We start from the raw sequence: 26,615 nt of genomic DNA on the forward strand, positions 1-26,615 counted from the left end.
GTGGTCCACAATGCTAATTTGGCTTACTTATTTTTTTAAAGCTTACATCGTTATCAACATATGTATAAAGTTGCAAATTTGATCTACCAGAACTCATGCTATAATAATTTTGTACATATTATATCATATACAATATTTTTGTACATGTTATAACATATACAAAACCGCAACATATACACGACATGTATACTAATAAATCAATCATCGTTCTTCCTTATTTAGAAAATAGAATTATTGAATCGAGCGATATCCTTGTATTAAACATACTAATTTTAAACAAAAAAGTTTTTAGTTACTGTTTTACAAAACTATATACCGAATGCTCAGATTAATTCAAAAAGGTGAAGTCAATAAAAAATTATAGTTTTCCAACCACTCGCTCAACATTGGAATGGAAGTGACGACGCCCCTAATGACGTTCACTAAAACCAGAGTTTTTGACGGAAATACATCGAACTCGAAAGTTGTCTATTGTAACACAGTGTCTGGGTTTTGCAATATAAGTGCAAAGAAACTATAGAACAGCCATGTTTAATCTATAACTATATAGTATAACCAAACAAGGTAATAGAATAGCACGTTGAACTTTAAATAAAAATACAGACATATTTACAAATGATGTAGAGTTAAATTTAATTAAGTTTGTATGTGGTCCATCCAGCCTTGTTACATGTATGGGATAACAATTTACTGATAGCGGTGAGTTCATCGTGTGTCATGGTACTGTAGGTCATAGTTGTGTCGTCTACCATTGTAATAAGTTTTGTCTGAAATAAATACATAAATGGTGTATTAATGATGTTTGCTCTTCTGTTTTAAAATAACAAGCTTTAGGTAACCTGATGTCATTTTGGTCTTTTGTGGTCTTTTGTGGATAGTTGTCTCATTGGCAATCATACCACATCTTCTTTTTTATATGATACAAATTGATAGTATATAACTAATGATTATTATGGTAAGTAGAAAAATGACAGACCAGTGTCCTTGCTGTTTAGGTTTAAAAATGAAATTTGTTGATAAATGATTCTCTTTAGATTTTTAAGACCTTTTTTCTTTAAAAACTATTAAAAACGATATGGATTTTATAAGAGTTTAAGAAATGGCTTTTAGAACTATATATATGTAATGAAATAATAAAAAAAAGAGAATCGTTATGCATGAGAAAATCGTTGAACTACATTGATAAGTTGAGAAGATTTCAAATATCTGACAAAAAGTCAAAAACAAGAAAAAAGAAAATCCTTAAATGTTTAAAGGGATACATCGACTATCACCTTCGAAAAAAAATAGCGGGAGGGACATATTTTGAATCATTTACTTCATCAAAAAGTTTAATCAGAGAAAAGTATGTATTGCTTCACTTAGCCAATGTTCAATTTAATCACATTAACTACCGATTAATAACTTCAAAATCACTCTTACTGAAAGGGGGCCCTTTTCAGGATTAAATAGATTTACAAAAATATGAAACGATTGTGTTTCGTATGCTGTTAGGCATATATAAAGATCCTCAATTTTGATGGGGAAAAATAGTGTGGCAAATAGATGACAAAACCAATATTCCTAATCCAGAGTATCCCCATACATTAATTCTATAAAGTCAAATTTAAAAAAAAAATAGTTGATTGATAGTGTCAAAAAACGGTAGAAAACAACTAAGGGAAGTTATCTATTCAAAAGGGCCAAAGTCATCTGGTGTAAATCATATAAATAAAATACCTATATTCTTGCCATTTCATCTGGAACGTTATTAAATACTGGGTGTATAAGTACTTTGATACTTGAGGAGTTAAAACTAGTAACAAATTGATAATTTGAAAATGAATTATTGCAAATAATCATACCTCAAGTAAATGAAGACCGTGAGTTGTATGTACATCAGCTGACTCTGTGCCAGCCATGGTGTAAAGATAACATTTATGATGGGTCATGGCAGCCATCATATGCTGAAAATATATAAATAATAACATATATAACGGTATCGTTGTCTCATTTTTGTTGTTGTACATTTTTGGGAATTTTCATGATTGCGATAAATGTAATTGTCATACGATAGATTATGTATTTAACAGTCATTTAGTTTTCAATTTGAATCCAGACAACTATGCATCTGTTTTAAACGCTTGTTTGGTATTTTATATTGTATTATATGAGTTCCCTTAGATCGGTGAGGTGTATCTTTTTTTTGGAAATTTTCATTGTAAACTTTGTGTTGATCCGGTAAGCGGATTTTATGCAACTTTTTAATATGTTATTTCCCGTTTCGTATTAATTACAAATAATAAAATTGGTATTTCCGGACAATGTAATAATATTGTGTTATCCTACAATTTAGCCTCGACTCTTCTACGTTATCAGTCGGTGTGTATCAATTGTATGGTTAAACTAATCGATATTGCTTCAACCTCGAATGAGGATCACACAATGTATTGTGTTGTAAACCATTCTAGTTAAGATATAAATCTCTAAATTTGTTATACGAAAGTTATGATATAAAATATTAAATGGTTGTTAACGGAATAGTTTTTTTTAAATTAAACAGTTTTCTAAAAAGAGAGACACGAGACCAGTGGAATCGTTTTGTATACCATGAAAAGAAAAGAAAAGGTTGTATTGCTATGCCTGATGTTTATATAATTATAGTTGGTTGATTGTAGGATAAGAAACAAATATATCCTACCGTTTGTCAGCACATTCTTTAAAATATAAGATTTACTTACAGAATGAGGATCATATTTGAAACCGAAAAGATCTCCCACTGCAGATTCGTGTGTTGGACGTGTTCCATGATGATAATGATGCTTAGTACTATGTGGTGCCATTGTTGTAGCGGCAAGAGACTGAAATTAGATATACAACGAAACTTTTTATGATCATTTTGACCATTAACGTATCGTAAATGGATGTATCGCTAGCTATAATCTATCAGTAGTAAATTGAATCCATGTTCAGACTGGAAATGATCATAACCAAGAATGCTGCTTTGTAGCAGACCGTCACGCTGAGCCGGATTTTTATCATGGTAGTTCACAAGGTAAAAATCGGCTTTAAGAAATGTCACCTATCCGGAATTATTATTGACTCGACCAGTCTTTGCTGTTACTCCTTAATACCGGGTGAACAGCGGAAAATGTGCAGATTTCAATGTTAACACCTTTGGTTTGATCTGGCCGGGGTTAGACCTTCTAAAAGTGATGACATTAGAAAAGGAATACAGTATTTTAAAATGTATTCAAGAATTAGTAAAATACTTTTAAGGATAAAACAAGAAGATGTAACCATAAAATATCATTCCCATCTCAAACTTTTATATTATGTTTTATTACTAATATTAATACATATTAATGTATATTGTTTATGTTAAGCAAACATCAAAATCTAGGTCACAATGCTAATTTGGCTTACTTATTTTTTTTAAGCTTACATCGTTATCAACATATGTATAAAGTTGCAAATTTGATCAACCAGAACTCATGCTATAAAATGTATCAATATACCATATTTTTGTACATGTTATAACATGTACAAAACCGCAACATGTACACGACTTGTATACTAATAAATCAATCATTGTTCTTCCTTATTTAGAAAATAGAATTATTGAAAGTGAGCAATATCCTTGTATTAAACAGACTAATTTTACACAAAGAATGTTTTTAGAAACTGTTATACAAAATCATATACCGAATGCTCAGATTAATTCAAAAAGGTGAAGTCAACAAAAAATTACTAAAACAAAACAAAACTTCCTTGCGAAATTGCCAAACAATTAATCTTACCTGTCCGACAAAGAAACAAATCAACAGTACAAGCATCATTGTGTTATATTTGCAAAACTCAATTACTACATGAAATGATTTGTAAGGACAAGACTTTATATATAGGTTGTTCTAAACTCATATCTTGATCGTGAACAAGATAAATTTAAATACCTTTTCTCACTTGAAAGTTCTATTGACCCCTTTATGTTCAGCCGAATTGCAACGAACTTTGGTACATAACATTCATCCCGTTCGCTGGTATTCAAGTTCATATTTGAAAAAAATAGTTAACTTGAAAAAACCCATTTGATATTGATAACCATGATAATGAAACATAAAAATGGGGGGGGGGGAAATATTAACGCTTTTTTTTCTCTCTCTCATGTCGTTGATATTGTTTAGTGTTAAAAGTCCCAGATATGACAATATGTAAAACGATTCAAATAAGTAAGCAATATTCATGATTAAGCCGTTATCGAAGAAAAAAGTTAGCAGGCAGCAAACCATGGCAACCACATTGTACTGATTTGCAGTTTCTTGACAGAAGTGTTTTTTTATTCAACAATATATTGCACGCCATACATCGAGGGAAAACAAATCCGAGTTCCAAACTAAAATTGAGGGACGCACCTCAACTATAAAACGAAATCAACGAAACAACATAAACACTGAAATGCAACAAAAAAACAAACGACAACGCAACATATACATAAACGAACTATTAGATAACTATTGCGATATTCCTGACTTGATACAGGACATTTTAAGGGGGAAATGTGATTAGCCAAACCTCGCGCGTTATTGCAATGTTAAATTTACCTATAAAATGACAAAATTACATAACAGGAATAGAGTACAAATAAATGCAAGAAAACTCATTACAGAGAAATACAAGATTGAATAAATAATATAATAGTAAAATTTGACATGTAAACCGCAGAATAACAACGAATACCTTAATATAATGTAGGATAGTACACAAAAACAGCACAACAGAATAGTATAATGGGTGAGAAATGGATAAAAAGCATACGATACCGTTTTGGTTCAGTGGTGTTATAAACCAAAATACGAGGCGTTCTGCAAATAAACAGCATGAATCAACACTGTATGTTCTCAAAATGTAATTTAATTGTCCACACAACGGTATACACAGATAAACAGTTCTTACGATGTGTTTAATGTTGTAAATGTTTCACATTGTGTCATGCCGTAAATAAGTGAAGCAGACTATATGTTCATTGTTATTGGCATAATGAACTATGATTGCTTACATTCACCTAATTTGGATTCTGATGGATTATATGTTGTCTAATGCAAGTTTCCGCAAGCAAAATCAATAATGAAATATAACAAAATAAAAATAAAAGAATTTTGAACAATAACACATGTTATAAATAATGTTCACCAATTTAACTTCTTGTTCAAATAACAAAGTGATTTTAATCAAATTGCTTCAATTGTTTACGCTTTTATTAGTTCCCCTTTTTTGTTTGGACTATTTTTCTATTTTTGTATTCTTCATTGAGCATTTGGCTAGGCAAAAAAAATACTATTGGTATGTGAATCTTTTATTCTTTCGGATAGGTTGAATGTGACAGTTTAATTAATGTGAAGGTACACTCTAATCCGCCAGCAAAAAAAACGATAAAATATAACAAAACATAAATATGAAAGAAATTGACTCAAATATGAAGTTTTATAAAATATTTCATGAAGATTGATAGAATCCTTGGTTATATAAGATATGATGATCCAGCATAAATTCACAGTTTACAAGTATGTATAGCTTACTTAAAGTCCTGAATATAAAATTAATTCATAATATTTTAATTTTCACTTATCTTGTCCCGATTACATTTTTATTCGAATGGTTAAAAGACTAAACTAGTGTGATTTTTCTTATAAAATTACAATAATATTGCAAAATAAAAACCACCATTTATGGCAAAGTCGTATGTGAATCGTTTATACTTTTGGACGAATTGATTGTGAAAGTTTAATGAATGTGAAGGTACGCCCTTATTCAGCTTTGATGTTTGTGTCTTCTGTGGCAGATGTACTTAGAGACACATGATTTGGTGACTTCATGTACAAAATATAGATTTAGATATAGAACTAGATTTGGAGATCATAGTTCGTTTAACTGAGAGCATAAGGTGACTTTGTAGTACGTAAATAATCACTTCAGTTCGAGTGACTATAAGGATCTTCAAAAAAGGAAGAAATTAAAACCCCGATTTTTTTTATGCAAGGTTTATAGGTTGCACTTTGTAAATACAGCTGTTTCTCAAACCACGCCTCTTTTGGGGAGATCTAGAGTATTCATAGAAAATTAATTTTGTTTACATACTGGTTCCCAGTTATGCTCTCTGTGTTCCATCTCATAGAGACATAACTTGGGAATGTTACCAGTAAATATACATGTGCATATTGTTTACATTGAAATCTGTGGTAACCCTTCATTCGAGGTAGGGGTAGTTAAGAAAATTAGTGTTAGTTTATCCTCTGAAAAGTTCAGGGCATATACACGTTAGAAATATGCCGCACAGCCCTATAGTTTTACCTTTGAAAAAAATTGTTGTGCATATGAACTTTCAATTCTAGGATAAGATTTTTTTTAAACTTCATAGTAAAAGTGGTACAGTTTTAGCCGTAAAAGTAGTTCCTATGGAAAATTGCATTGTCAATATTTACAGAAATGCAAACTGTAAGACCGAAAACTAGTAAATGTTCGCCCTTAAACTTGTTATATATTGCACTCGAATAGATTTTGAAATATTTTAGGAACGTGTGAAAAAGCATATCGTTATTGACTTAGTAAACAAGCTCTAGTCATCTTCAAAAATATGCATTGCAGGTATATATTGAAGGACAAAGCATGCATATTTATCCGTTTATTTGTTTTGTGTTGCTCTCAAAAGATATTGAAATATGTTAATTAATAAGCTAAAGTCATCTCAAAAACTGTATATTTAATGCATGTATCAAAAGTCAAGTAAACTCACCATAGATGCTGAAAATAATGAACATGTACATTATGGCAATTATGAAATTCTACTAAATCATTGATCAGTCTTTCATCAGATTTGTTATCTGGTCCTAGAGAATGATTTCTATACACTTAGCAATTTCCACGATGATGAAATAAATAATTTGGACATCACTCTCTCTAATGTTTTATTAAGGTTAAATATAAATAATAACTGGATCATATTGGTCTATAAATTTCAGTTTATAATTTTGCTTATCTTATTTTATTTCTTTATTTTATTTTGTCTCAAATTTTCGTTAAAAAACAAAACAAAAGAGGCATATTTTACATTGATCGAGAACATTCAAGAATACAAAACTGTTATATTTAGCTGTTTTATATAGTAGTCCTAATATGTTAAGAACTGTAGAATTAATTGTTTTGTGTATTTTTAAAAGTTTTGGTGTTTACCTGAGAAAATATAAATCATGTATAGAGTGATCTCTTTATACGATTCTTTTTTTTTGTATTTAATTCTTGTGAAAACTTTATACGTTTATTTTATCACTACAGTCATGTGTTCAGGAATTTATAAATCGGTAAGACCCGTACTTCTGCTAATAATAGTTCTATGAACTAAATACCAAAATAGAAAGAAAGAGATGAAATACGAAACAGTCAGAGAGTTCAATGCATCGCTTTCAAGTAGATTGGTACTTTTGGACACACTATGAATTCAAATCTTAAAAGTTTGGCACTCGTCCAAAGATAAGGACAACTTTGACGTATTTGTCTTAAATCACGGACCTTCTTAGCCTCTGGTATGAACTCATACGTTCTCAGTTGTTTTTAATGGTTGATTTGCCCATTATGATATGAATAAACAAAAATACGAGATTCTGCAAATAAACAGCATAAATCAACACTGTGTGTTCTAAAAATATAATTTAATTGTCCATGTTGTCCATACAACGGTAAACACAGATAAACAGCTCTTTCAATGTTTTTAAATGTTGTAATTGTTTCACATTGTGTCATGCCTTTAATTAATGAAGCAGACTATGTGTTCATTGGATATGTTAATTGTTATTGGACTATAATGATCTATGTTTGCTTACATTCGCTTGATTTGGATTATGTTGGATTACAAGTTGTCTAATGCAAGTTCCGCCAGCAAAATCCATAATGAAATAACAAAATATAAAAAAAAAAATTTAATCAATAACACGTTTAAAATTTAACTTCTTGTTCAAATGACAATGTGATTATAATCAAATTGCTTCAATTTTATACGTTATTATTGTTAACCCTTTTTCGTTTGGACTATTCTTCTAATTTTTTTATTCTTCATTGAGCATATAACTATATTTCGTCTTTGTCTAGGCGAAAAAGGACTATTGGTATGTGAATCGTTTATACTTGTGGATAGGTTAAATGTGACAGTTGAATTAATGTGAAGGAACACTCTTGTCCGCCAGCAAAAAAAAACGATGAAATATTACAAAACATAAATTAAAGTGTTTCTAAACTAGTGTGATTTTACTTTAAAAATTGCAATAATATTTCAAAATAAAACCCACCATTTTGGGCAAAGTGGTATGTGAATCTTTTATACTTTTGGACAGGTTGATTGTGAAAGTTTAATGAATGTGAAGGTACGCTCTTATTCTGCTTTGAAGTTTGTTTGTTTCTTCTGTGGCAGATGTACTTAGTGACAAATGATTCGGTGACTTCAAGTACAACATAGATTTATAGTACTAGATTTAGAGATCATAGTTTGTTTATCTAAGAGCATAAGGTGATTTTGTAGTACGTAAATTACATTCTTTTTCAAAAGGTTATCTGTCTAAACAAGTGTGATTTTACTTAAATAAATTCATTAATGTTTTACTTTTTCGGTTCGGACTATAGTTCAAGCTTTTTTATTTTACATTCTGCATATTACTTTAATTTGCCCTTCGTCTTTGGCAGGGACTTTCTATACTAACGGGACTGGTCACTTATAACGATGTCTACACAAATTATCAGACGAGTTCCGTTAGTATAGAAAGTGTCCCTGTCTTTAGGAAATAAAAACCAACATTTTTGGAAGTGATATTGGTATGTGAATCGTATATACTTTAGACAGGTTGAGTGTGGCTGTTTAATGAATGTGAAGGTACACACTTATCTAGCTTTGACGTGGGTTGCTTCTATGTGATACATATTTAGTGTTAAGTGATTTGTTGACTTCAAGTACAAAATATAGATATATAGAACTAGATTACGTGATCAAAGTTTGTTTATCTAAGAGCATTAGGTGAATTCCTAGTACGTAAATAACTGCTTTCGTTCGATTGACTATCAGGATCTTTAAAAAAGGATGAATATTTTTATGCAAGGTTTTAGGCCGAAAACTAGTAAATGTTTGTCCTTAATCATGTTATATATTTCAAAATGTGTAAAAAAGTAAATGTCATGGGTGTACATTGAAGGTATATATCAGACGTCAAAGCATGCTTTTTTTTTTTCTCTCGTTGTACATAATGGCATACAGAAGTCTACCAAATCATTAATCTGTTCGTCATCAGATTTTTGTTTTCTGATCCTAGAGATGTAATTACCATAACATTTGCCAATTTGCATCATGATGACATATATATATACAACTCGTCTAAACATCAACCCAACAATGTTAGATCTGTAAATTTGTAAATATATATATATATATATGTAGGACTCGGAGGTGCGATGGGGACGCTGAAGTGAGATGGTCACGCTGAAGTGCGATGGTCTACGCCGAAGTGCGATTGTCCTTGCGCTGAAGTGCGATGGTTTAGCACGACTTTTAGTTGTTTTGACGTTTTCTAAACAACACGGATTCGCAGGCAGGTGGATAAGATTATTTAGAATTAAAAAAAAAAAAAAACACAAGGTAACGAACAATTCAAGTCCAGAACAGTTTTGAGCATTAGAGGTTGAGGTTACAAAATAATTTATAACTAAGTCATGCTACAAATCATATGGAACAAATCGGCTAAAAGATGATCTTGGTCTGCAGATTGGTTATCTAGCGTTCGGTGTTATGCCGCAAACATTTTGTACGACCAATAAAATGTCTGGGTCTTTGCTTCAAGTATGTTTCACTAATAATTATATGTGATTTTTTTTTAAATAAAATAAAATTTATTAAAAGCAATCTTATTGATCGAGTCGATATAATTTTGCTTTATTATTGAGATGAATTCTGCTTTGTAAGAAAACTCGCACTACATATAAGTCTAATTTTTTATTCTTACAGTATAAATCTTCTGCAACAGGTTAGTCTGAGGAATAGCGGAAAATCAGCTTATTCTAAAGTTTTCATAGAACTCGCGTCACGTTTCGCTATAAGTCAAGCATATATACATGTACTTGATGGCTTTTATTTGTTAAAAACTGTTACGATATTATATAAATGGATGAATGAAGTTCTTATGAGCAATTTCTCGGCTATGATATGACGAGAACAAGTTATATTTGATAAAATGAGATGGACCCTGTGTAGCACTATATAGACCGACACGCTGAACCCTTTTTTTTTGGCGCACTTGACATTTCCTCCAACTCGAATCGCGTATACTAAATTAATGCCATCTAGCCCATTTGTTTTTACTCCATACTTCTCCGTGCTAAGCGGATGATTAGCAAATTAGAATTGTATGTATTTTTTATTAGACCTGACTAAAAATTAAAACCAATCTCCCAAATGCGAAGCTAGAACGCTAACCACTACACCACACCTCATTCAATAGAGTTCTTACTTCAGACCATCGCATTTAGCTGGAATAAACCATCACACAGTTTCATTAAAGTCAACTTTATAGTTAGACCATCTCTGACAGAGCCACCATCGTAATTCAGCGTAACCACCATCGCACTTCAGCGTAGATATAAACAAGTTAACGTCACAATGATACCATCGCACTTCAGCGTGTTAACCATCGCACTTCAGCGTACACCATCGCACTTCAGCGTGATCATCGCGGTTCGGAGTACCATCGCGGTTCCGAGTCCTACATATATATATATATATATATAACATAGTCATCAAATTGTAAGTTCAGGTCACTGAGACATCAATCGTACAAAGCAATGCCATGTATTTTATCATTTTTATTCAGAATATATGATAATAATAATTTGATCATGTTGGTTTGTGAATTTTAGCTCCAAATATGATTACCTTATCAAGGGTAGTTTTAAACTACAAGTAGATTCCTTTATTTCACTATGTAGCAACATTCTAGCAGCCCCTGCATATAGAGTATACATATCCCAGCTGATACGATATTCTAGGGCTTGTATTCCCTGTCATGATTTCCTTTATAGATGGTTGCTGATGCAAGGAAGCTATTAAACCAAGAGGTCCCTGTGGTGATGTTTAAATCATACCTTCGTAAAAAAAAATTGGGACGCCATTATGAGTGGATTGACCGTTATGTAAAATTTGTTAAAAGATGATGACAAATATGTTTTAATTGTCGAAACTTCGAAACCATCTTTTTTTCGACGTATGTGATCAACCAAATTAGATTTATCACCATTTTGTACTTCCATGAGCAACTCGTCAGGGACCATATGTGGAGGAAGATTTGCTGACCCTTCTGCAGTACCTGAGATCACCCCCAGTATTTGTATGGATTAATGTTGCTCAGTCTTTAGTTGTTTATGTTGTGTTATGTGTACTGTTGCTTGTCTTTTGAATTTTTTGTTTGTTTGTTTTCTTTCTTTTCCCTGTATAATTTTATTTTTGCTTATTTTTTTTTTTTTTAATCTGTTTGTTGTCCTTTATTTTCTTTAAAAAAAAAACCCCAGTAACCTTAAAATCAACGAAAAATGGTATTCAATTCAAAGAAGAAAATTTAATATATAGTAGTTACTTTGATTTGAATCCAATTTCAATCGTGCATCTTTCTTCATTGTTCTTTTTGTGTTTGCCTCCATTTGCTATCATGTTGCTTTGGGTGTTCAAAGTCAGGGATTTGAGAGTTTGTTTAGGTTAGGGTTAGATTTATAAGGTTTGCATACGAAAAATGGGTCGAAAAAAAATATTCCCTTGAATGTGACATTTGTATGAAATTAATCCTACATTTCATTGCAGTAAAAAAAAATCGGAATCATAAACATATACCTTGGTGTTTCAAAGCACCATTCTTTTTTTATTTGGGGTTTATATAGAATATTTTGGAAACGTGAGGTTACATGGTTACTAAAGCTTGTACACAGGAAAAAAGGGTTGACAATTTGATTAGTTACCTTACAGTGATGGTATTTATTTTATATGCAATGAAATGTTATGTGCAATTTTGTATGTAGTACTGGACAGGATAGCACTTAACTCATGCTAAGTATCTCTTTATTTGAAACAAAGACAGTTTCTGCACAATTTGTTGAAAACTGTAAATCTGACATAGACTAATAGGGGAAAATTTATACATAGTGAAATTTATTGTAGTAAAGTATGTTGAACATGTGGTTCTGTTAACAGTGTGAATATTTTTTCTGTCACACTGTCTTAAACCGGATATAAGTATACCAGTATTTTAGAGTTCATATGAAGTAGATGTACACAATCATAGTCAACCATATGGCATTGGTGTTAGGTGAAATGGTTGATAACAAACACTGAGGGCATCATAAAAATAAACAGGTTTGCTTGAAAGCTATTGATTGATAACATACAGAGGCTAATAACCACCTTCATTTAACAAGTAAACTGCCAATCTGAGATATTAGTTGTGTATTAACTACCTCAACTTCAGTGTCTTAGAACTACTGCAAGCAAACACTAAATCCCCAAAAGGCATCTGGTATACTTCAGTTCTAAATATTTGTTTCTCATTTACAACTTCAGATATTATAAGGCTTAAAAAAAGCCTCTAGGAAAATAAAAAAATATTCTTTCATTTAATATTATCAACAATTAAAATTGCACATAATTTGATTATAACAATTAATAACAAAATGCTAACAGCATTTTATAAAATAATAATAAATCATATATGCACTTTAAAATTACATTTCAACATAATCAGTAAACATATTGCTGAATATTATGATCATGCAGGCAAATGCATCAATTTGAAAAAATCATATAAAATAATGATCTGATTTTTAAAAAGAATAAAAGAACAGAGTTCCAATGTCCCCCTCATTGCATCTATTCTATACTGCAACTAGTTGTGTTTATTTACTAAAATAGTAACATAGCTATATTTTGTATAATGTCAATTTCATCATGGAACACTTTCTCCGCAATCAGGCGTTCATTAAGGGATCAAAATAAATTTGACAATTGTGTTATGATTAAATAACCTATCAATAAAATTGAGAATGGAAATGGGGAATGTGTCAAAGAGACAACAACCCGACCAAATAAAAAACAACAGCAGAGGGTCACCAACAGGTCTTCAATGTAGCGAGAAATTCCCACACCCGAAGGCGTCCTTCAGCTGGCCCCTAAACAAATACATACTAGTCCAGTGATAATGAACGTCATACTAATTTCCAAATTGTACACAAAAAACTAAAATTAAAATAATACAAGACTAACAAAGGCCAGAGGCTCCTGACTTGGGACAGGCGCAAAAATGCGGCGGGGTTAAACATGTTTGTGAGATCTCAACCCTCTCCCTATACCTCTAACCAATGTAGAAAAGTAAACGCATAACAATACGCACATTAAAATTCAGTTCAAGAGAAGTCCGAGTCTGATGTCAGAAGATGTAACCAAAGAAAATAAACAAAATGACAATAATACATAAATAACAACAGACTACTAGCAGTTAACTGACATGCCAGCTCCAGACTTCAATTAAACTTAAAGATTATGATTTCATCATATGAACATCAGGCACAATCCTTCCCGTTAGGGGTTTAGTATCATACCATCATAACATATATGAGAAGAATATAACCCGTGTCATGCCAACAACTGTTTTTAGAAAAAGTGTGTTTAGTTCCGATGCAAAGACCTTATCAGTGACTCAATATTAACGCCAAAATATGCAATCTTTAATGACTTGACAACCGTATCGTAATTATATCCCTTCTTAATAAGTCTATTCAAAGGTTTTGTAAGTTTCTGAGGTGAATACTGACACCTTTTATTTCCCTCATGGAGAATTGAAAAAAAAGAGTTGTAACATACCAAGAGGAAATCAAATGTATTAGTTTAAGTTGCAGTATAAAAACAATATTAGGTCAAGGTCATAAAAATATAAACTTTTTTTGTACTTGGCGCAACCTTGCCCTTCCCCAGTTTCTCAGCCTCATTCAAAAAAGTTTATATTTTTCTTTCCTTGACCTTATATTGTATATTTATCTATCTAAGGTACAAAGGCAATGACTAAATAAAAAAAATGTAATTTTTTTCTTTAAAACTGTTTATAAATATCTTTTAAAAAAAAGGCTTCAGAGCAAATACAATGTGATTACCATTTAATTAATATTTCCAAGGGGCATAACTTGTTAAAAATATTTGATCCGCACTTATTTTCAAAAGTGTCATAGACATTGATGATAGAAACCTATGAAATAAGTTTCATAAAATTCTGATATGAATTGTAACATGAGTGCTAACAATGCACTTTTCCATATAACCAATATTTCCAAGGGGCATAACTTTTGTAAAAATATTTAATCAGCACTGATTTTCAAATTTGGCCCAGACATTGATCATATAAATCTCATAAAAATCTGGCAAGAATTGTACATATGAAAGCACTAACAATGCAATTTTCCTTCTTATCAAAGTTCCCAAGGAGCTTACATTTTATTTTAATAATTGTTCAGCACTTATTTTTGAACAATGCAATTTTCCATATAATCAATTGCAAATGAGAAAACTATCCACTTCAAATAAATTAGATGTAAGCAATTAAAGACAACTGTATAGAATTCAACAATGAGCAAAAATTTGTAAGACAATTGAAGAGGAGCATTTAGTCCTCTTGTGCTTAAAATCCTTCATAGAGAATTGAAAAAAAAGAGTTGTAACATACCAAGAGGAAATCAAATTAAATCTCTGACACTGGCACAGCTACTTAATCAACACAAAGACTCACTAAATCAACACATATACTAAAAGTTTATCACAGTCAGGAGGTCACTTTGGCACTTATAACTGTATTTTTCTCACTTATCAAAGTTTATAGTCAGTCATGGCATTGATGCCATGCTTCATCTTCTACAATCAGCAGAAATTCATAATTATAATCTGTGTAGCTGGCATGGATGAATGTTTCTGGTAAAAGGTCTTGGTGGAATCCCTGAAATATATAGATGCATAATAAAACTAATTGTCACAGATATAGTCTTTAGAATCATGTCTGTATTTTTCTGTTTACATGTATGTTTCAACTGCATGTACTTTATTTTTATTCAGCGTCAATGATAAGTCTTTTTTGCAGGAAATTTGCATCTGGCTAACAAATTTATAAGTATATATGATAATTTAATTTTTATATATTTTAATAAGGAGATGTGGTATGATTGCCAATGAGACAATTTTACGCGAGAGACCAAATGACACAGAAATTAACCATTATAGGTCACCTTACAGACTTCATCAATGAGCAAAACCCATACTGCAAAGTAAGCTAAAAAAGTTCCTGAAATGACAAATGTGAAACAATTTGAACAAGAAAACATCCTGACTTATATACCACACATGATTTTTATGTAGTTAACAATAGTTTTGGCTAAAATAAATTCACCAAGTAAGGAACATGTACTAAACACTAAAAGTTTAAAAAGAAATTAAATAATTATAACCTTAAAAAAAATTAAAGTGAGATTTATCAATTTTGTCTGCACCATCACAACATGTACATGAAAAACAAATTTTGCTTTATTGATACTACAGATTCATTTCTATACATTTGTTACTCTGGGTTTATTATTACTCACAGGATACTAATTTTTAGTTATTTTTTCTGAGTATAGTTTGCCACAATTTTAAGTACACTGTTAGTTCAGAAGTTATAGTGAGCATTCATTATTTCGATGTTATAAAAAAGACCAACAAGGGATATATAATTCCTTTTTCCCTCAAACCTGCATACAGTTAAATTTATTGGATATTACAATTAAGAGTTTTTTAGTATTGGTCTACTTATGACCCAGTCACATTAATAAAAATCTGCTTTATTTCTAAATTTATTGTAAAACAAAGTACACAACTTCATACAACTTTGTAAGCAAACCCAGTAAATCCAGTATCCATGAAAATACAATCTTTCCTCAATCCATGAAAATTGGAACCCAAAAAAGTAAATGAATCTACATTTTTTTTTTAAATGGAACTGCAATATTAAATCAGATGCTTATTCACAACTCTAATCTAAACTATAAGTATACCAGTTGTGTTTAAACTCTTGTAGTGATCCTCTATGTGCTGATACTTCACCAGTTCTGTAAGATACTGAAAAAAAAATATAGTCATAGTTTATAAGAGAATGCTGAAGATAAGACTATGAACTTAGCTACAAAAATATCTTTTTAAGTTTAAGACCATACGTCTATTTAATATTATCAGATTAACTGAAAATCTGCTTAGACTTAAGACTGTGAAATATGATACTACCCTTTGTCATCTCTCCACACCCTCCAAAAAAAAAATGTAAACAGCATAACCTTTTCGCCATTGGTCTTTTAGATATCATAAGCAAACCAATTAGCTGTATCTTTTATTGTTACAGCCATCTGTCCTAGGACTATACTACATGTACTATTATATATGACCTTGATAAATTGTCTAGCCTTATTATTACCTCCATTATGTCAATATCACAGTCATGTATTCCAAGTTTACTGAGGAAAGCCGTTGCAGTCTTCTTCACAGAATCACTTTCACTTATAATACTTCCTCTATTGCTAAAATTCATATAAAATAAATAATTTTTCCATTAACTGCCACTTTATCAAAAATCATTTTACATCTAATATACACTGCATATGAAAATACCACTGAAAAATTAATATCTGTGGTGTAAACATTAAGACACAAAACCAATTAACACAAATTATATAAAAGAACAGAGTTCACATGTACCCTGCATTGCAAATATTTTATTTGGCCATAAGAAAATAATATGCAATTTCATATACAATACATATTTCCAGGGGCTACTATTTAAGATAATTGATCTGCACTGGCTTTTAGAGGATTGTGCAAAGAAACCAGAGGGACATCCAAACTCATAGATCAAAAACAAACTGACAACGCCATGGCTACAAACGAATAAGACAAACAGACAAACAATAGTACACAAAACACAAAATTGAAAAATAAAGACAAGGCAACACAAACCCCCATCAAAAACTGGAGGTGTTCTCAGGTGCTCTGGAAGGGTAAACAGATCCTGCTCCACATGTCGGACCCGTGGTGTACTTAAACTCCACCAAAGGGGAGAATACAAGTTTTTTAATTGAGTTGATATCCAATATTGGTTTCTGCTAGGTATGGACACCAGTAGTGAGGGTATTTAATAACTCAATATTTGTAAACTAGTTCATACTTGGACCTACCTCGTTAGTGTTCCAACTGTACCAAGACAAAATGAATGGAAAAATATAAATGCTTTTGATGAAAATTCACAAAGTGATCTGAAAAATAGATTTCAGTTATTAGTAATGGCAAGAAATGAAATCACTATAATCAGAGACATATATACACAGAGATTGGCAACTGTAACAGTGGTCAGCGAAATCTAATCCAAACATCGCATCACGCGAGACTTTAACGAGATCGCCATTTTTATTCTATCACGACAAGTACACCACCTCGCTTCGATTTTTATTTTACATCAAGCATTTCAAAACAGCATAATGTAAGTACATATTTCAATTTCGTATATGAATTACCTTGTTTTATTCAGTTTGTAGTAGTTATTAGTTAAAATATTGCGACGATTAACGTTTAATTGCAGTATATAATAAAGGAAGCTTGGCCGACATGCACGTTATGAAATTTTTTAACCCCCTGTCTGTTTACACTTTATAAACTTTTCCGTCTTCAGAGAAATATTGTACCCAGCACATGCATTACTTTCCTATGACATACTGGATTGGTATATAGAGGTTGTTTTTTTCATATTTTCAACCACTTTGATGCAATTTACAATTAAAAATCAGTATTATAGCGGCCATGTTTTTTTTTTGCTTCAATATCAAGACAGGCCCCTGTCTGTTTACACTTTATAAACTTTTCCGTCTTCAGAGAATTATTGTACCCAGCACATGCATTACTTTCCTATGACATACTGGATTGGTATATAGAGGTTGTTTTTTCATATTTTCAACCACTTTGATGCAATTTACAATTAAAAATCAGTATTATAGTGGCCATGTTTTTTTTTTGCTTCAATATCAAGACAGACCCCTGTCTGTTTACACTTTATAAACTTTTTCGTCTTCAGAGAATTATTGTACCCAGCACATGCATTACTTTCCTATGACATACTGGATTGGTATATAGAGGTTGTTTTTTTTCATATTTTCAATCACTTTGATGCAATTTACAGTTAAAAATCAGTATTAAAGCTGTAGGCCATGGTGTTTTGCTTCAATATCAAGACAGACCCCTGTCTGTTTACACTTTATAAACTTTTCCATCTTCAGAGAATTATTGTACCCAGTACTTGCATTACTTTCCTATGACATACTGGATTTGTGTATATAGGTTGTTTTTTCAGATTTTCAACCACTTTGATGCAATTTACAATTAAAAATCAGTACTCAAGCTGTCGGTCATGTTAATTTTCTTCAATATAAAGACAGACCCCTGTCCATGGCTACAGGTTATAAACTTGTCCATCTTTAGAGAAAAATTGTAACCATCACATGATTTAATTTCACAAGACATACTAATACTGGATTTGGGTATAAAAATTGTTTTTTTCATTATTTCCACCACTTTGATGACATTTACAATTTTATATATATATTTACATTCAGTATCTGACAGCTTTTTATACGACCGCAAAATTTGAAAAATTTTTCTTCGTATATTGCTATCACGTTGGCGTTGTCGTCTGCGTCGTCGTCGTCGTCCGAATACTTTTAGTTTTCGCACTCTAACTTTAGTAAAAGTGAATGGAAATCTATGAAATTTTAACACAAGGTTTATGACCACAAAAGGAAGGTTGGTATTGATTTTGGGAGTTTTGGTCCCAACATTTTAGGAATTAGGGGCCAAAAAGGGCCCAAATAAGCATTTTCTTGGTTTTCGCACTATAACTTTAGTTTAAGTTAATAGAAATCTATGAAATTTTGACACAAGGTTTATGACCACAAAAGAACGGTTGGGATTGATTTTGGGAGTTTTGGTTTCAACAGTTTAGGAATTAGGGGCCAAAAAAGGGCCCAAATAAGCATTATTCTTGGTTTTCGCACAATAACTTTAGTTTAAGTAAATAGAAATCAATGAAATTTAAACACAATGTTAATGACTACAAAAGGAAGGTCGGTATTGATTTTGGGAGTTTTGGTCCCAACAGAATAAGGGGCCCAAAGGGTCCAAAATTAAAACTTTGTTTGATTTCATCAAAATTGAATAATTGGGGTTCTTTGATATGCCGAATCTAACTGTCATGACTGTGTATGTAGATTCTTAACTTTTGGTCCCGTTTTCAAATTGGTCTACATTAAGGTCCAAAGGGTCCAAAATTAAACTTAGTTTGATTTTGACAAAAAATGAATCAGTTAGGTTCTTTGATATGCTGAATCTAAAAATGTACTTAGATTCTTGATTATTGGCCCAGTTTTCAAGTTGGTCCAAATCGGGGTCCAAAATTAAACTTTGTTTGATTTCATCAAAAATTGAATAAATGGGGTTCTTTGATATACCAAATCTAACTGTGTATGTAGATTCTTCATTTTTGGTCCTGTTTTCAAATTGGTCTACACTAAAGTCCAAAGGGTCCAAAATTAAACTTAGTCTGATTTTAACAAAAATTGAAATCTTGGGGTTCTTTGATATGCTGAATCCAAAAATGTACTTAGATTTTTTATTATGGGCTCAGTTTTCAAGTTGGTCCAAATCAGGATCTAAAATTATTATATTAAGTATTGTGCAATAGCAAGTCTTTTCAATTGCACAGTATTGCGCAATGGCAAGAAATATCTAATTGCACAATATTGTGAAATAGCAAATTTTTTTTTAATTAGAGTTATCTTTCTTTGTCCAGAATAGTAAGCAAGAAATATCTAATTGCAAAATATTGTGCAATAGCAAGATTTTTTTTTAATTGGAGTTATCTTTCTTTGTCCAGAATCAACTTAAATCTTTGTTATATACAATATACAATGTATATTCACTTTTTACTACCAACTGATAAATTAAAATAATCTTTACCATTCAGTGATAACAAGCAGTTTTTTTACATCTTAATATTTTATGATGTATTTAAATGAGTAGTTATTGTTGCAAACTCCATTAGAAATTTTAATTGAGATTAGTTTTGGAATAAGGGAAAGGGGGATGTGATTAAAAAAATTGGGTTCAATTTTTCTCATTTGAAATTTCATAAATAAAAAAGAAAATTTCTTCAAACATTTTTTTGAGAGGATTAATATTCAACAGCATAGTGAATTGCTCTAAGAGAAAACAAAAATTTTAAGTTCATTAGAACACATTCATTCTGTGTCAGAAACCTATGCTGTGTCAACTATTTAATCACAATCCAAATTTAGAGCTGAATCCAGCTTGAATGTTGTGTCCATACTTACCCCAATCGTTCAGGGTTCAACCTCTGCGGTCGTATAAAGCTACGCCCTGCGGAGCATCTGGTTTTTTTTTAACAGGATCCTGCACGTTATAAAAGAACAAAGATGTTGATCAAATTTACCTAACAGTGCAGCATACAAGAGATAAAATATACATGTGCTGAATGTAGGACTCCCAAGTCTTTCTGATTGAAATTAAGAATCCCTGGCAAACAGGAACAACTATTAGTGATGACTTTATCCAAATGTGACGGCACTGTCATGTAGTGGACTGATTACTACTATCAATGTGATACTTAACAATGGTTTTGTAAGAGAGAAAATTACATGTGCTTATCCTGACTGTAAAAACACCATACTATTGTAGTTCATATGCCAAACTTGATGTACATGTGTATGCGATTTTTGTGCAATTGATGGCGAGACCATATTGAACTAAAAACAAATACAAGCTATTGAATTTGAAGCAGAAGTGATACAGTGGCAGTTGTGCAGATGGATAAAAAAGCAAATAAATATCTTGTGTTCAACTTCATTTGTCTTCTTTATGTTTACAAAGTTTACATGTACATGTATAACAATATGATGATGTAGTATGATTGCTAATGAGACAATGATTTACATGTATGACTATCATTGGAAGGCCACTCTATAATATCTTTGTACATCATGAGAATGGAAAATGCTACCCTTGTAGCATAAAGGTAGCATAATGTAAAAAAAGAGAAACTGTTCATTTATCTTACAACACCCCTGTGATATATCTTGACAGTACTAAATAGCAAAATATTTCGTTTTACAAATTCCTTCCTCTCCATGGAAAGTAACATATTTAATTGTTTACATGAAATGACAAAATGTGTAGAAAAAGAAGCAAGAAATGTCCACTCTACTACTGTACACTAGTCGCTCACATTGGTCACCATCTATGTTTGTTTCAGTCCTTTAACAAATTGTCAATGGTGCTTATTTATATTTATCTGTTTCAGTTTTCTTCTTTATAATATAACATGTTCTCATTCTGTGATCACTATTTCACCTCTCCTGTTTTGAAAAAAATGTTTATGCTAATATTTTCTGCAATAAATTGAAAAGGCACAGATGCTATGACTAAACAGAAATGTGAGGTATATGTCAATGAGACAACAACCCAACGACAACAATATTCTTTGCACATCTATGAATGTTTAAGAATTCGTGTGAAGGTCAAAAGCACATAACACGTACTTATATATCCATAACCTGGTACATGTATGTACCTATTTCTGCATTCCGTCCTAAACATAAGTTGTGTGAAGAGACCAAGCAGTTTATATGCTTATAAAAAAGCTGATATTAAAATGAATAACTGTATAACAAATTCCGGGAATGAGACTATTTTATTTAAAACAGATGACATATGTTTTAAATAAAATATATTGGTGGAAAAGGTTTAAACAGAAGCAGGAGATGTCAAGGGGTAATACAAAAAGTACAAGGTCGTGTAACACAGAGGAAAAAAAATAACAAATGAAAAGAAAATAACTGCACCGAAAATTACCTTGAACAACATAAACTCACAAAAGATCGTGCACAATTTTAAATCTTTCTAATTTCAAACTCAAGTTTCACTACCCGATAGGAAAGAGTAAAGATAAGAATGTTGTAGTACTCCGCTGATCTATGAAACAAAACATTAAAATTCTACAGTTCAGCAGGGCATTTTTATGTACTTATGATACAAATTGTTTTTAATCAGAGTCTGTGATATCAAGTCTTAAAAAAACTACAAATAATGACAGATTCATATTCAATATTTCATGGCAGCAAAAATAGTGATTTCGACAACACTATAATGTACGTGCCTTTAGGAAAATCAAATTCATGCAAAGGTTCCATAAATAATTTTATTCTAGGTCAAATTGACAATTAAAAATTAAAATTAAATTAAAACAGATATAAAATCAGTTTCTCACGATACAAAATTCTACTGGCTACATATTTTTTATATATGAAAAAGTTGCTTCATTTCTTTTTTTGACATGTTAAAAGACTTTTTGTTTTCCTGATTGAATACTAAAGTATTGGCCAGTGCTTCTGTTAAAATAAAGTTCTGGTCATGGTTAAAATAATATGTCAGAATTTGTTAAGTTTTAAAAACAATTACCAAGTAATAATCCATATAGAACTTCACCTCCGGCAAAATTCAGGTGATCGCAGGGCAATAAATTGCGTAATCGCACACCTGTGAATCAACAGTCACAACTCTAAGGGACTAATTACCGAAAAATCGGACACACATAATTTCACTGTGTAATTAAGGAGCAAACTATTGCAAAGATATGCGGTAAAGAAAAGTTTCTTGTAATAACAATTGATCATTACCAGATTTGAATTTTTAAATTATATGAAATGCAGAAAAAAATATTTTTCTCAATAAATACATAAAAATGAATATAACGATTTCAAGTATTTAAAAAAAAAAAGAAATTATAAGATGATCTGAAATAATTTTCCCTTTGCTTTTCTTGATTATCTATCGAGGTTTTTCATCCCTGACTTGATTACATGTTCTAATATTTATCGACGAGAATCTCATCCCGGGCCGCGATCTTTCACGGGATTTCACGGAGTTGCCAATCTCTGTGTATATATGTCTCTGCTATAATTGAGTTGTTCAATTTTTTATTCATCATTCAATTTTCAATTGTTTTGTTTCATGTTATTAGAGTACTTTTCAATGTAAACTAAGAATTATTCATAACATTTCTGTCTCCATGTGGTTTTTGGCAAATTGATGTTGTGTCGAATACTGATTTCATTCCAACTTGCAAATAATGTCTGTACATTGTATTATTTAGTTACACTGCTTTAAAATTATCTTTATTGTACATTAACCAAGAAACCCTTATTTTTCATGCTTTTTGCCCCTAATTCCTAAACGGTTTGAACCATAACCCCCCAAAGCCAATCCTAACCATCCCTTTGTGGTATGGAAACTTGCAATATAATTTCAGAGAGATCTACACACTTAAGGTCAAGTAACAGTAAATGAACGCCGTCTAGCGGATTCCGCGAAATATTGCGACGTTTTGTACGAATTACGTCCCTTTGACCAGATTTTGCAATGTTAAAAATTGCACCCGGCGACTTTTCGATGAGACAACGTCAACGGTAAATTTGACGGAAAGTATGTTACTTCTAGGAGAATGAACTTGTTTTTCTAAAATTAAAAATTGAAAATGAATATGAAAACAGTCTTGAAGACGATCTTCAAAACGAAAATCAGGACGTAGGGTGGTAGAGTTTGTATATCTGCCGACCAGTTAAAGCAAGTCTGAAAACTGTTGCTCACTACTATTTCTACATAATTGTGATGAGAAAAAACAGTGTGGTCTCGGAAGTATTCTATATGTAGTATGTCAAAACTGTCCTTTCAAAAACCCTATATTCACCGGGAAAAGACATCACCTAGCAGAAAATTCGCAGAAGGGGTGCAAGTTTGGGACATTAATTAATACTAAAGTTAAAACTTATAGTATTGTACGGTAAGTGGGTCTCATTGGGGTCTAAGCGTGACGGGATTGCCGATTTTTTGTAAGCGGGTCACGTGAAAGTCAAATTATTGTGGCGTGAACATGGGAAATGAGGTCTAGCGGGACCCGAGAAATGACAAAAAAATGAGAATTGCTTACGTATATAGTGTAAGCGGGATACGGGAATCTGAAAAAACAGTAAGCGGGATCCGGGATCGGAACCCCCCAATGAGACACCCCGGTAAGACTATAACATCTCCCATATTTTGAACATTATCACACCAGTCGGAACAAGTAAAAATATTTTTAAATTAGAGAAAAGGAAATGAACCACATAAACTAATACTGCCATTACTGGTCATAAATTCGTCGCTGCTGTCAGTCAGTCATAGATGGCACTAAACTATAATACACTAGTCCAAATAATTATGACGTCTGGCAAGGCTATTTTAAATTTTTTTCTGGGACGCCTTCCTCGCATAAAAAAAATAAAATAGCCTTGCCAGACGTCATAATTACTTGGACTAATAATACACTTAAATTAATTAACCTTGTTCACGGTTGGAACAACAAGTTTTAAGATTCATACAGTTTTTAGACTATAACAAATTAAAAATAAACAGCTGCGCCATGAGCGCATGATACGCCCGACGTCTTGTGTGGAAGTTTTATGCAATAACCATTTATTGTTTTTGAGACACAGCGGGACATGTGAACCCCCCCCTCCCCACCCTGTTATTTTTTTACAAATATCACTAAAATAAAATTTTGAATGAAACCAAAAAGTATACAGATCTTTAAATTAGTATAACAAAGAAGTGTGTACAGTTTGAAGCAATAATCATAAATTGTTTTTGAGATACGGCGCGACATGTAAAAAAAAAAACCTCCCCTTATTTACAAAATACTCAATAACTCAAAAATAAAATTTTGAGTCATCACCAAAAAGTATACAGATCTTTAGATTAATATAACAAAGAAGTGTGTAAAGTTTTAAGCAATAATCATAAATCGTTTTAGAGATACAGCACGACATGTAAAAAAGACCTCCCCCTTTTTTTACAAAATACTCAATAACTCAAAAATGAAATTTTGAATCATCACCAAAAAGTATACAGATCTTTAGATTAATATAACAAAGAAGTGTGTAAAGTTTTAAGCAATAATCAAAAATCGTTTTTGAGATACGGCGCGACATGTAAAAAAAACCTCCCCCTTTTTTATAAAATACTCATAAACTCAAAAATGAAATTTTGAATCATCACCAAAAAGTATACAGATATTAAGATTAATATAACTAAGAAGTGTGTAAAGTTTTAAGCAATAATCAAGAAACGTTTTTGAGATACGGTGCGACATGTGAAAAAAAACACACCCCTGTTTTAGTTACAAAGTGCCGTAACTCAAAAAGTTTAAATCTTATTTTCACCAAAAAGTATACAGATCATTTGACCATCATAAGAAACAACTTTATTAAGTTTCATGAAATTTGGATAAGTCGTTCTCAAGTTACGGTGCGACATGTTTACGCCGGACAGACGGACAGACGGACGGACGGACGGACGGACAGACGGACGGACGGACACCGGACATTTGTATACCATAATACGTCCCGTCAAAATTTTGACGGGCGTATAATAAGCAAAAATGATGGTTCACGATCATAAATGGATCCATCGCTACATTTTGTAATCTAACGTTGTTTTTTTGTTTTTGTAATGGTGCTTTCTTTCACGTCCGCAATTTCGATGTTAAAAATAGAACACTAATCTTTAAATAGATACATGTATAAATAGTATATGGTTTGAAGATTTATACAAGGCTTAGTATCCTAATAGTATTGATTTGTATGGTTGTCTCCTCAAAGGAAATTGTTATATATATATGGGTAAAAATTAACCGAATAAAAAAAATTGTACCCTAGCTGAGAGTAGCATCTCAAATATACAATAGAACTGTTCTCAATATTCTATTTCCCTCATAAAACTTGAAGGTTGAGAACGAGATTATATCGATCACCTCTACATCATAGTACTACTATATATACCGACTGAAAAATATGCAGTGTCACAGACTTTCAGTACCTAAAGTTAAATGTAAATCCCGTAAGTAGCAGGGGTCCTGATCCCGAAATCCCGGACTTAAAAACATGAAATCCCGAGGTCCCAAATTTATAGAAATTTCAATCCTGCCATACCGAAATTCGAAAAAAGAATAGCCGGATCCATAAAGGATCAATCCCGAAATCCCGTTTAAGGTCCCCCTCATTTGTCTAGATGGACTAAATAACAAAACACAATATAACCAGTCATGTCTCAGCCTGTATGCGATTGTTTTTTCTTGTTTTTTTTCGGTTTGGGGGGGGGGGGATATTTTTGTAGGCATATCAAACATAAATATGTACATCTGTTTTTATGTCATATCTCAACCTCCGTTAATTTGGTTTCCTCGGAAATGTTTTTACACTATGTAATTTCTGGAAAATACACTGTACTACAAATACTACAAATGTCTTGAGAGAAAGCGAAATTCAGAGAGAGAAGCACAATAATTTATTGTCACATATAATTAGATCTCAAAGGGAGTTCCAGAATACGGATACTGACGAATGTCAAA

General features: G+C 31.7%; 2 protein-coding genes across 2 annotated transcripts in view; both read right to left on the reverse strand.

The window, feature by feature from the left end:
* Positions 1-614: 614 nt before the first annotated feature.
* Positions 615-3,877, reverse strand: LOC139491326 (uncharacterized). Its single transcript, XM_071278949.1, has 4 exons — positions 3,780-3,877; positions 2,721-2,840; positions 1,845-1,946; positions 615-767 (listed from the first exon to the last, which is right to left on the reverse strand). Exons 1-4 carry the CDS (start codon positions 3,816-3,818, stop codon positions 633-635), a joined length of 396 nt encoding a protein of 131 aa, XP_071135050.1. The 5' UTR covers positions 3,819-3,877; the 3' UTR covers positions 615-632.
* Positions 3,878-12,229: 8,352 nt separating this feature from the next.
* Positions 12,230-26,615, reverse strand: part of LOC139491327 (guanine nucleotide exchange protein SMCR8-like) — a 44,261-nt gene continuing 29,875 nt past the window's right edge. The window contains exons 23-27 of the mRNA XM_071278950.1: positions 17,287-17,364; positions 16,530-16,632; positions 16,117-16,180; positions 13,907-15,026; positions 12,230-13,071 (exon numbers count right to left, since the gene is read on the reverse strand). Of these exons, the coding sequence (XP_071135051.1) occupies positions 14,968-15,026; positions 16,117-16,180; positions 16,530-16,632; positions 17,287-17,364 (304 nt within the window). The 3' untranslated portion in view covers positions 12,230-13,071; positions 13,907-14,967. The remainder of the gene's footprint in view (positions 13,072-13,906; positions 15,027-16,116; positions 16,181-16,529; positions 16,633-17,286; positions 17,365-26,615) is intronic.

The sequence above is a fragment of the Mytilus edulis genome, chromosome 10, assembly GCF_963676685.1.
Source record: "Mytilus edulis chromosome 10, xbMytEdul2.2, whole genome shotgun sequence".
Lineage (NCBI taxonomy): Eukaryota > Metazoa > Mollusca > Bivalvia > Mytilida > Mytilidae > Mytilus > Mytilus edulis.

What these genes read in the sequence shown, in the direction of transcription:
- LOC139491326 (XM_071278949.1), bottom strand. Translation starts at nt 3,818, where the DNA reads ATGATGCTTGTACTGTTGATTTGTTTCTTTGTCGGACAG. An exon ending in TTTGTTTCTTTGTCGGACAG is followed by an intron (nt 2,841 to 3,779) that starts GTAAGATTAATT and finishes ATCTAATTTCAG; the next exon opens with TCTCTTGCCGCTACAACAAT. An exon ending in TCAAATATGATCCTCATTCT is followed by an intron (nt 1,947 to 2,720) that starts GTAAGTAAATCT and finishes ATATATTTTCAG; the next exon opens with CATATGATGGCTGCCATGAC.